We start from the raw sequence: 11749 nt of genomic DNA on the forward strand, positions 1-11749 counted from the left end.
GCTGGGACGGACCAAGTCAGAGGAATTCCCCCAGGCCCCGTCCAAACCTGCTGCCCCCTGATACTGCAACGAAATACCCTAGAGCGAAGGTAAAGTGTGGGGGCTATTTGGTAAGAGCGGGGAGGGGGACTGGGAGCCAGGACTCCTGGGTTCTATTCCTGGCTGGGGGCGAAGTGTGCTAGAGGGGGTGTGGGGGACGAAGAGTCCGGATTCTTGGGTTCTATGCTTAGCTCTGGGGAATGGTTTAGCAGTTTGAGCAGATGAATACCAATCTGGACTCCTGGGGTCTACTCCTGGCTCTGACGGGTGAGTGAGGTCAAGTGGGTTAACATGGGTCGGGCTGGGAGTCAGGACTCCTGGGTTCTGTCTCCAGCTGTGGGGTGTAAGGGGGTTGGGTGAGGATCCTGGGTTCTGTTCCTAGCTCTGAGAGGGGAGGGGAGACTAGTGGTTAGGGTGGGGGCCGGGCTGGGACTCGGGACGCCTGGGTTCTGTCCTCAGCTCTGGGGAGAGGGTTTAGCAGTTCGGGGTGACTGAGAATCGGGACTCCTGGGTCGTATGGCCATGGCTGAGGACCAAGCTTCAGAGTGAGTCAGTGGAGAAGCCAGCAATAGACCACCCCCCCCATTCCCTGTTGCTTGCGCTAAACCTCTGCACCTCATGACCTTGCCCAAAGGGGAAATGTAGTGAGTACCCAGGATAGAAAACCTTTCTCCCAGGCTGGAGGGAGGAGGTTTCGCTCCAGCCGGTACAGCTCCTTCGAAGCCCCTGGGGCTGTCAGAGTAAAACCAGACCCAGCATGGCTGCCCGTGTGCCTGCATAGGGTGGGCCACACCCCTCTCCCCTTACTGTAGGGTTGTGATCACGCTCCCCCTCAGGCGCGACCAGGGTTAGATCGTAATCAGCCGTGAGGGGAAGATCCCAATAGCTGCCATGACCCTGGTTGTGGAAACATGGGGTGTTTTCTTCCCCCGAGACAGGTGGGAAAAGGGGATTGGGCACACCGAGCCCCTGGCATGGGAGGAGGAACGTGGGGGCACAGAGAGCCCCTGGCATGGGGGGGGGAAGGGAAAGCGGGGGCATACAGATTTTCAAGCCAACAAGCGACACCGCTTGGCTCAGCAGCTGTCAGGGGCCGGCCGGGGCAGTGCTCCCCACCTGCTCCATTTTCCCCACCCCCCGCTCCCTTTTGCAGGGGAAAGGCCCCCAGGGGCCGGGTGACTTCCCCTGCCCTGTGTGCAGCAAGGCCTTCCCGCTGCAGCGCATGCTGACCCGCCACCTGAAGTGCCACAGCTCGGTCAAGAAGCACGTCTGCCGGTACTGCGGCAAGGGCTTCAACGACACCTTCGATCTGAAGAGACACACGCGGACCCACACCGGTGAGGCTGGGGCTGCGCTTGGGAAGCAGCAAAAGGGGGAGGCTCTTCGGCTCAGTCCCTCCCTTCTGCCTAGGTCCCTTATAATTAGGCTCCTTCTCCCTCTCCCTTGTGGACTCCCGGGGCAGGAGAGGGGAGCTAGGTGGAATGGCAGGCAAAGGCAGCCCCAGGGGAATTGTGGGAAAGCATTGGAGGACCACCAGCACCCCAGGTAAGTAGCCTGGGTCCACGCTGCACAAAGTGGGCAGGTTAGAGCAGAACCCAGCTAGTCCGAGTTTAAAGCGCCGGCAAAGCCAGATCTGAGAGTTGTGTGTAGGTGGGATTCAGCCAAGGTCCGTCTCTGGGGCAAATCAGGGACCAGAACCCAGGTCTCCCAAGTGCTCGGTTGGTGCCCTACCCCGGATCATCCTGCTTCTGTGCCCATTAGCCTGCGTTGACACCCCCCGATTTGGGGGGGAAGGTTTGTGTGTGGACGGGAGAGAGGTTAGGTCCTGGGTTCTCTCTGTCCCCTAACCCCGGCCCCCTCGCTGCAGGCATCCGCCCCTACCGCTGCCACGTCTGCGCCAAGGCCTTCACCCAGCGCTGCTCCCTGGAGTCCCACCTCCGCAAGATCCACGGGGTGCAGCAGAACTACGCCTACCGCGAGCGGCGCGCCAAGCTCTTCGTCTGCGAGGAGTGCGGCTTCACCTGCGCCGCCGGCGATGAGTACTACGGCCACGTGCGGCGGCTCCACCCCGGCAACGCCCTGCTGCGCAAGTACCTCCGCAAGCAGGGCGCCGCCTCCCTCCGCTTCCTCCTCTACCCCGGCGGCTACTACGCCTGAGGCAGGGCCCAGAGCCTCGTGCAGTGGGACTTCCAGCACCAGTGCATGCTGGGATCCCCCAGCAATCTGCTCCAGGGGATATCTAGCCACCCAACAGGGCTAGTAAGGATTGTTCCCTACAGCCAAGCCCCTTCTAAGGGACAAGAATCTACTGGGACCTTTTCATCGATTCACAGAGCTTAAGGCCAGAAGGGATCCTTGTAATCATTGAGTCAGGCCTCTGTATAACACAGGCCCTCGGGCTGCCTGGAATTGGTTCCTGTTTGAAGGAGAGCAGAGCTCTTAGAAAAACAGTCCACGTGGGAGGCTCCGTCACAGCCCTACATCCCGTACAGTGGCTGATCCGCCTCCCTGTAAAACATTTCTAGTCCGTTTGTCAAGCTGCAGCTTCCAACCAGCGGATCTTGTTCGATCTTTGCCTGCTAGATTGAGGAGCCCTCTGTTACCCAACTTCTGTTCCCAACGTAAGTACTCTCCGGCTGTGAGCAAGTCACCTCTTTGCCTTCTCTTTGATGAGCTTGAGTGCCTTTCGCGAGAAGGCCTGTTTTCCAGTCCTTCAGCATGCTGTCACCGATTCTCTGAACTACAGCGTCCCGCAGTGATCTCCCCTGATTTCCCCACGTTGTTTGACGGCGCTCAGCCCTCCCAGCGAGGTCTTTTCTAAACACAGGTGGAGTGTCCAGCCTCGTTAGAATGAGAGGGGATTCGGAGACGGATCAGAGGTCTGGAAACACTCTCCGAGGAAGAGAGATCCTAACGTTTAGGATGCAAATAAGCAGAGATGGGAGAGAGAAGGGAAAGTAGGAGCTTCTGTTCTCCCTGTCTCATAACACAAGGATAAAGGGGGAAGTGCTTTGTCACATAATGCATTATTTAGCCTGTGGAACTCTCTGTCATAGGATCCTGCTAAGTCCAAAAACGACTGGATGTTTCCATGGAGAATAGCCAGAGTTCATGCGTTAGGCAAGGGGACAAACCTCCTGCTGCATTGTTTAAGCTGATCCCTAATAGAGATCAGGCGAGATCTCGGGTGGGGGCAGATTATTCCACAACTGCCACCGCTAGGTGCCTACATTTTCCGCTGAAGCGACTGGTCCTGGCCCCTATCAGAGCCAGGAGCGTGGGCTACCTGCCTCAGGTCTGAGCCTGTCTGGCTGGTCCTTGTGTTCCTAATGAGCAGCTGCTGCAGGGGAAGGGGTCACGGTAGCTGAAACACATCCGCTGCTCTCCTGGTGAGACAGCCGCCTGTTGGTAGCAACAAAGAAAACCTTCAACCAGGAAAGAGCTGAAAGGACAACAAAGCTGAGGGGCCTTTGAGAGGGCGGATCCCTAAAAACAGTACCGGCAGCATCACCTTTTCAGAGCCTGGAGTATTCACTGCAATGGGACACAACTTGTTTGTTCTAATTTCCTTTACTGTGGTATAATCCTCACCCAGCAGCTTGTAGCTCTTAACAGATCCTTTCTTTAGCTCTATTCCTGAAAAAGTAGAGCAAGGTGACCCATCCTGCCCAAGGGGTTGTGCCCTATCTCCCGCGAGGCAGGTCCCTCTAGTTAATAAGGTAGTGAAGACACACTCTTAGGCTACAACAGGCCCGATTTCACAGAAGTACGTGCTGGTGTGACTTGAAAAATAAAACCTTTTTATTAACAAAAATACAATGGTTAGATAGAACCAGGAACAGAGGCTCTTCCAAGATGGGAACAGAGCCCAAGTGTTTCTAACAACCGGGGGTCAGAAGTGATGTCAGGTCTCAAACGGCTGCCCCTTTATTCAGTCCAGCGGTGGCCGCAGTGCGGGGCGGTGCATACGTAATACAACCTCATGGCGTCCTAGACAACAGGAGAATGCAACAACTGAGTGCGGCCCAGGAACATCTTGATGTCAACTAGTGGAGGGTGCAGGGACTCAGATTCCAAGGCTAGGAGGGCCAGTTGTGATCCTCTAGTCTGACCTCCATCCTAGCCTGAGCAAGAGAACAGCCCCAGGTCTCTTAGAAACACATCCCCATCTTGATTTAAACATTGTCCATGATGGAAACTCCACCAGGACCCGTGTTCCAATGACTAATTACTCTCGCTGTTCAATGTATACCTTATTCCCAGTCTGAATTTCTCTAGCTTCAACCTCCAGCCATGGGAGCATGTTAGCCCAGAGATCCTCAGACCTCAGTGGTTCAGGAGCCAGATTAGCAAGCAACATTTCCCGAAACAGCCACAGTCGTGGGAATTCATTGTTTCATTTTCTATAGTACTATAGATTCATATTGAAAGAGTAGGATGGGAAACATTGAGTTATATATAATTCTCACAGCAAAATGACCAAATATTATTGTATCAACTACAATTGGCTAATAACATATTACAAGCATCCTGATTGGTTAATAATTTGGTTAATAATTAATTGTTTAAATATGTGCTGCAAAGAGCCGCAAGAGCCACATTAAAGGGCCACTTGTGGCTCTCCAGCGTCAGTCTGAGTATGACTGTTAGACCTTTCTCTGCTAGACTGAAGAACCCATTTTTATTAAATATTTGTTCGCCCTGTCAGTACTGAGAGACCCCTCAAGTCACCCCTTCACCTTCTCTTCGTTCTGCTAAATAGATTGAGCTCCTTGAATCTATCGCAATAAGCCATGTTTTCTAACCCTTTGAGCATTCTTGTGGCTTTTCTCTGACCCCAATTTATCATCAACATCCTTCTTGAATGGTGGGCACCAAAACTGGACCCAGGATCCCAGCAGCGGTCACGCCAGGGCCAAACACAGAGGGAAAGTAACCTCTCTGCTCCGACACGAGATTCCCGTTTATGCATCCCAGGATCGCATAGGCTCTTTTGGTCCCAGCATTGCACTGCGAGCTAATAGTCAGCTGATTATCCCCCCGCACCCCCAAAATTTATTTCAGCGTCACTGCTTCCCAGGATAGAGTCCCCCATCCTTTAAGGATGACCTGCATTCGTTGTTCCCAGATGGATACATTTAGTTGTATTAAAATGCATGAGGTTTACAGGGATCCCCTGGGTCTGGTACCTTACTAGTTCTCCAAAGAGTGTCACAAAGTCTCTACAAAAAGCCTGTGTCTCACTGGTGTCCATAATCATTGCAAAAAGTACATACCAATAATATGCAAGGAGCTGGGTATCTATACTGAACATTATGTTCTTAGGGTCTGTGGCTTGGGGCCTGTCACCAGAAAAGGTGAGAAATGGGTTTCTTTCAGGCAAGAGCTGTTTATCTCGCTGTCTGCCTACCTGTAAAGCGAGTACTGGATGGGTCACAATGGACAACCATTTACAGTCTGAGCAAAATGCTAAACAAGTGATCACAGAGTCTCCAGGGGTTGTCCTGTTTGCAAGTGCGGACAATGGAGTTTTGGACTATAACCGTAAAGACAAACTCCACAGAGGAGGAACGCGTGCTTGTTTCATGAATGGAAGATCCCAGGCAGGCCTGGCTGTAATATGCTGGAAGGATTTCGAGAGAGCTTTTGCTCTATGGCACGACAATGTCGTCTTAGTTAAGTTTAGGCTCTAGGATGCGTGGTATAGTTTTATTTTCTATGTAACCCTGTGTTTCCAGTAATTCTGATGTCTATCCTTTGATGACCTGACTCTTGCTTTCTCTATAAACAAATTAAGAGCTGTGGGTTGAGCGAAGCTGTGTTCTGTGGTGTAACTGATATGCTGTGATGTACTGTGGGGAGGAGCTGGGAGTTCTGTGAGCGGCCAGTGGATCAGGGGTTGGACACCACAGGGGGATGCTTGAGGATTGCTGTGTCTGCTGTTAACCTGCAAAGAGACGGTAGGGCCTGCGTAGGCCTAGAGGGGAGGCTGGTGGTGGTGGAAAGCTACACCCTGGGAAGCACAAACCAAGCGTCCTCATGCTAAGGGCAGCTGGTGGTGAGGTGCATCACACTCAGACTAATCCATTCCTTGATGGGATGCAGCCCAGTCCATCTAGCTTCAACTTCCAGCCAGTGGCTCCTGTTACAACTTTGAAACCGCTCCACATGGGCCCAAGACAGGCACGTACGTGTAAATAAGCCCCCAACTAACTCTACGTTATTCCAAACCTAGGAGCAGATCCCCTCACCTCAGCCCTTGCGCTGTGAGACTGGAAGAATACTGCTTCTTTGTGCCCGCACCTGCAAAGAAGGGACAGGTCAGCATTGTATCAGAGTAGGGTTGTAAGCTCAGAGAGGACGGATTTGGGTTGGCAGAGGTGTTTAGCTGGGAACAAACCAGCAGGATCACTGGGAGTCTTGTGGTTAAACACAGGATGTTATTGTTAACCATGTTTATTACAGTTGTGGCTAGAGCCCAGTCAAGATCAGGGCCCATGGTGATAGGTTCCGTACAGACAGTTCCTATCCCAGGATCTATCAGCATTGCAATAAAAGTCCCCTGAGGGCTCAGACTGCAGAGCTATGAATTGCAGTGCAGAAGTGCCGGCTCGGGCAGGGGTTTTAGGAAAGCCGGAGGAGAAGGGGCGGCAGGGGAGTCCAGGAAATGGACACAATCCCACCTGCTAGTAAAATGGTGCAGGGAATTTAAGGAGGCAGAATGCAATTACCCAAGCCTGGACACACACAACCGACCTGGGATCTTTAATGGTCACAGGTCGGGAGGTTCTCTGTTTAACATTTCATCTGAGAAATGGCACCTCTAGATAGATGGAGCTGCCTTGTTGGAGGGGCCAGCCCTCCCTACTGAGGGGCCAGGGTTTTCCTTGGCGATCTCCCCACCAGGAAATCCTGCTTAGCTTGTGAGACTGTAGCTAGAGGTTTCCAGATAAGTGACTGTGTTGGTTTATCTTCAGACTCTTGGAAATCTTGCATGTCAGAGCTAACCAGTTCATGTAACCCTCAGGCCACTGGCCATTTCCACACCCCAAACACTTAACCCCTATGGAGCCTGCTGCCAGCCATTCTTTTAACACTCACTTCTGACATGGGTGATCCTCTGTCCGGGGCAAAGTTGGGTCCTGGGAAACGTCCGCAATGATTTGTGTCAATTCACTGCAATGAAAACAGATCTGTTAGGAGCTAAGGATCTATGAGTAATGAGCTGCCTTCAGGGCAGACAGGGACCGTGATAATCATACGACTCCACCCTGCGTTCAGACTGACAGACGTACAGGAAAGACAACCAGTCTTGATCTCAATACTTCAAGTGATGGAAAATCCACCCTGTCCTTAGGCCAGTTGTTCCAATGGTTAATTCCCCTCCCTTAAAAATATGCATCTTTATTTCTAGTCTGAATTTGTCTAGCTTCAACTTCCAGCCACTGGGTGCTATTATGACCTTTTCTACTAGGTGAAATAGCTGCTTATCACCCTTCATGCAACTGGACCCATATTCCCCCTCTACGGTCCAGCACCAATTTCAAGTGCTTCATGATGACCCCGCTGATGGATGGGGCTGCCCGCATTCAACAGGGGGGGAAAACCAGGCATTAAGAGGTGAAGTGACTAGCCCAACATCACACAGTGTGGCAGAGCTAGAGACAGAATCCAGGAGTCCTGACGCACCTTCCCCTGCACTAACCACTAGAGCACCCTCATACCCAGAACCACGAAGAGAACCCAGGAGTCCCGGCTCCCAGTCCCCTGTTTCTGACAACTAGACCATGCTCACTCCCAAAACCAAGTCTAAAGCTGAGAATTCCTGACCCCCAACCCTACATCAATTTTAATCCATTCATTTCTTTTCTTTACCAGGCATAATCTTAACACAATTCTTACACTGTATTAAGAAGGTGTTTAAACTATTTTAGTCTGTCTTCCTTTTTACATCTTTGCTCATTAACATTTGTGATAAACTATAATAACGTTTGATAAACTCTTATTCATGGTGCCACAGTTACGCTTACAACTGGGATAGCGCAGTTACGGCTCCAGCCGTTGGCTCCGACCACTGCACCACATTCTCTCCAGGAGAGGTGTGTTTAAGCAACAGCTTGGTAAATGGGGGAGGGGATCATCAACGGCTTGGAATGGCCACAGACTTTGTTCAGCATCAGGTATGAGCCTCTCATACTCACTCCACTTCATGGGTGATCTTATTGACGTAGATGCAGCTGTTGTCGGCTTCCTGTTGGTAATCGCAGTTTCGACACTTGGGAAGGAAACCAAGAGAGAAATAAAATGTACCCTAGAATGGGGATATCCAATCGGAAGTTGCTACCTTAGTAAGCTCTGTTCAGTCTCACTAATATAACCAATCAGATGCACCTCCTTGCATGAAGGTAGGTCTTCACAGCACAGTTAGCCCAGGTGATTGGTTCTCAGATCTGAGCACCAAACTTGGCCTAGATCAGGTCTTGGATTCTTTCCCAGTCAACTATATTAACTGCAGGAGAACCAGTCAGTCCTTCGCAGGGGAATTTTGGGAAGGGCACTGGAGGACTATCAGCAAGACAGTGATTTTGCAAAGTAGACAGGTTCTAACCCAAGTGAAAGAAGAGCCCGGCTCTAATATCCCCTCTCCAGCCATTCCAGCTAGCCTGGACTTAATGCATTTCCAGACATGGGTCAGAGGTTTTCTGTGTAGATGGTAAGGGCAGGCTGGGGGGTAAAACCTGGGAAAGAGCCCAGGGTAACAGTAAAGATATACCCTTGGTGTCTTTATTTCTCACTGCTTTTCCTGGCAGGAAATCTCTACTTAAACCATTCTAAATACACCTGTACCCCGATATAACGTGACCCGATATAACACAAATTCGGATATAACGCGGTAAAGCAGGACTCGGGGGTAGGGGCTGCGCACTCCGGTGGATCAAAGCAAGTTCGATATAAGTGGTTTCACCTATAATGTGGTAAGATTTTGTGGCTCCCGAGGACAGCAATATATCGGGTAGAGGTGTATAACCCTGACATTGTGGCAAAACAGGAAGCACAGAGGTATAGCGCATGTATGTGTGTGTGGGGAAGGGACTATTAGAGCTTGACTCCTTATTCCTGCACAGACAGAAACTGGGAGCAAAGAAGGAAGAGCGCAACACCTCAACCTAATGATTCGCTGTTGACAGCACGAAGTTCACCGCCTATCTAGCTATTCCTAACACACCCATTGCTGTGAGATCTGGATCCCCATATCAGAGGGGGAAGCTATCCTCAGCCCTCCATAGCCAGGAGGAAAAAGAGGTTGGAGGGAAGGGAAGTAAAATGAAGAGGAAAAGCCAGTAGGAATCAGAGAAAACCTCTCCCCAAATACATACCATTTCCTAACACACAGCAGTGACTAGTTGTTTAATGAGCCCCGTTAACCCTTATAAAAATCAATGCAACGGGCACGTCAAGTCCAAGAATCACCTCTTCCCTCTGTTGGGGTTGGAGGGAGTGTCAAAAGAGCTTAAGAGGTTTAGGAGCATCAATCCTACTGACATTCAATGGGATTTGCACTCCTAAATCACTTCACGCTCAGATCTCAAAGGTATTTCGGCACTTAATCAATGGGAGTTATTGAAATACCTTGGAGGATCAGTGCTTTAGGCACTTTAGGAAATCCCACCCTGCTTTCTCAGAAGGAAAGGACTGGGAGGGTGGGCTCAGACCTGGAAGGGGAGCGCAGGATAATTCCCATAGCAAGCTCCAGTTGACTATTGCAGAAAGCAGCCCAGGTGCATCTGAGGTTAAACCCTAGGATCTTTTGAAGCGGTTTCTTCCTCTCGGGAAGCCAAGATCAGCCCTCGCCTCGGTTTACTGTGCGGGAGAGATGGCTAACAGCGGAGTCAGTATGAAATTGGACCAACTCTGCTACATTCAATGGGCTCAGAGCAGGGCTGAATTTGGCCTCAGCCATTTGAAACTCACCGCATAGAGCAGGATTCTGTTTTCCTTGTCTTCCTTGGGGTACAGCATGTTGTTGCTATTACAAACACAAAGGACAACACTGAGGAGCAAGGTCCCTGCATGGGTCAGTGGGCAGGCGGTAGATACACTTCCCTTGCTTTTTATATTAGACCCTTGGAGGCAAAAATTCCCTCCCCGTCTTTACTGCAGCTACGACACGGGTTTGTTATTGTGGGGTCCCGTGTGGATTGTAGGAGCGTGCCGCCCGGCTGGCTGCTGTAGATTCTCTCCTCCGGCGGCAGACACACGGGTTTGTTATTGTGGGGCCTTTGCATTTAATCAGGGTGCCAGGAGCATCAGAGGGTCCTGCGGCACCTTCTAGACTAACAGACGTATCGGCGCGTGAGCTTTCGTGGGTGAATCCCCACTTCGTCAGACGCGTGGGCGTTCCCCCACGACAGCTCACGCTCCGGTACGGCTGTGAGTCTAGAAGGTGCCGCAGGACCCTCTGTCGCTTTTTACAGAGCCAGACTAACAGGGCTGCGCCTCGGATACTTGTCACCAGGAGCATGTTATTGTAGGACCGCTCGCCGTGGGGGGGGACCCAGCCACACGCCCCCTGGTGTTATTCTAGGGTCTCTTGTTCCAAGCCACGTGCCTGGCCTGATCACAAGGCAAAAAGCCTCCGGCAGCTCCCCACGCTCTGGGGAGAGGGGTGGGGAGCGATCAGGAGACGGGAGGGGGGGGAGCAGGCACCTGCGGGGCGGATGGGAACTGCGGGGGGGCGGGGAGCTCACGCGGGGGGGGGAGGGGGGGGGGCCCGGGGGGGGGGGGGGGGGGGGGGGGGGGGGGGGGGGGGGGGGGGGGGGGGGAGGGGAAGAGCGGGGGGGGGGGGGGGGGGAGCGCGCCTGGGGTTAGGAGGAAAGTTAGTGGGTTGTAGATTGTTGTAATAAGCCATAAATCCAGGATCTCTGTTCAGTCCATGATTTTTAGTGTCTAGCAGAGTTCTGTATTTAAGCTCCCAGGTTCATCTTTTGAAGGTTTTGTGCAGGTTTCCTTTGAGGATGCGGACTGAGAAGTCAGAGTGATCACTTTGTGAAAAATGGTCACCCACAGGTGACATGGTGTTTTTGTCTTTTATCATTTTTCCTGTGTGAGTTCATTCAAGAGNCATAGCAACCGCGCCACCCGCCAGGCCGCGCACTGCGCAGGCTCAGAAGCCTTCCGCCTAGGCCTGGGCCGCGTTTGCGCAGGCGCGCCTCAGCCGCTCCGCTACGGGCCGCCAGCAGGGACAAGACAGGCCCGAAGCGAAGGCGGCGGCTGCCCGAGCCCAGGGCTCCTCCACGTGCCCGGCGGGCTGGGGGGGAGGGGGACGTACCCGCGCCAGGTAGTGACGTCACCCCCTGGCCAGGCTGCCCTGTGATGTCATCGCCCGGGTGATGCTGCCATGACGTCGGTGTGGCCCTGACGTCTTGAGACGCCACTGTGATGTCATCGCCCAGTGACCCAACACCGCCACATTGTGATGTCATCGCTTGGTGATGCGGCACCGAACGCCGTTGTGACATCACCGGTGCCACGTTTTGCCCCGCGGTGGTGGGATCTGGGGCTGGGGCTGGAGCCACCGGCCTCCGGCATATCTGAGCCCTCCGACTGGCTGCCCGCGCCTCTGGCCCGCTCCCTGCGGCAGGAGAACCGGCCGCGCTGCGGCGGGCTGAGCTCTCTCCCCTTCCCAAAGCCATTCTCACCGGGATGGAGG

The 11749-nt window shown here is 52.7% G+C and overlaps 2 protein-coding genes across 2 annotated transcripts; one reads left to right on the forward strand and one right to left on the reverse strand.

Annotated features, from left to right (window-relative positions):
• Positions 1 to 1207: 1207 nt before the first annotated feature.
• On the forward strand, positions 1208 to 2196 carry OVOL3 (ovo like zinc finger 3). Its single transcript, XM_034792724.1, has 2 exons — positions 1208 to 1376; positions 1907 to 2196. Exons 1-2 carry the CDS (start codon positions 1262 to 1264, stop codon positions 2194 to 2196), a joined length of 405 nt encoding a protein of 134 aa, XP_034648615.1. The 5' UTR covers positions 1208 to 1261.
• A 1622-nt stretch (positions 2197 to 3818) lies between these two features.
• Positions 3819 to 10289, reverse strand: POLR2I (RNA polymerase II subunit I). The gene is made up of 5 exons (XM_034792954.1): positions 10012 to 10289; positions 8241 to 8314; positions 7141 to 7215; positions 6291 to 6342; positions 3819 to 4029 (listed from the first exon to the last, which is right to left on the reverse strand). The coding sequence occupies exons 1-5, from the start codon at positions 10057 to 10059 to the stop codon at positions 3967 to 3969; spliced, it is 312 nt and encodes a 103-aa protein (XP_034648845.1). The 5' UTR covers positions 10060 to 10289; the 3' UTR covers positions 3819 to 3966.
• Between the last annotated feature and the right edge of the window lie 1460 nt (positions 10290 to 11749).

Source organism: Trachemys scripta, chromosome 16 (genome assembly GCF_013100865.1).
Source record: "Trachemys scripta elegans isolate TJP31775 chromosome 16, CAS_Tse_1.0, whole genome shotgun sequence".
Taxonomy (NCBI): Eukaryota; Metazoa; Chordata; order Testudines; family Emydidae; genus Trachemys; species Trachemys scripta.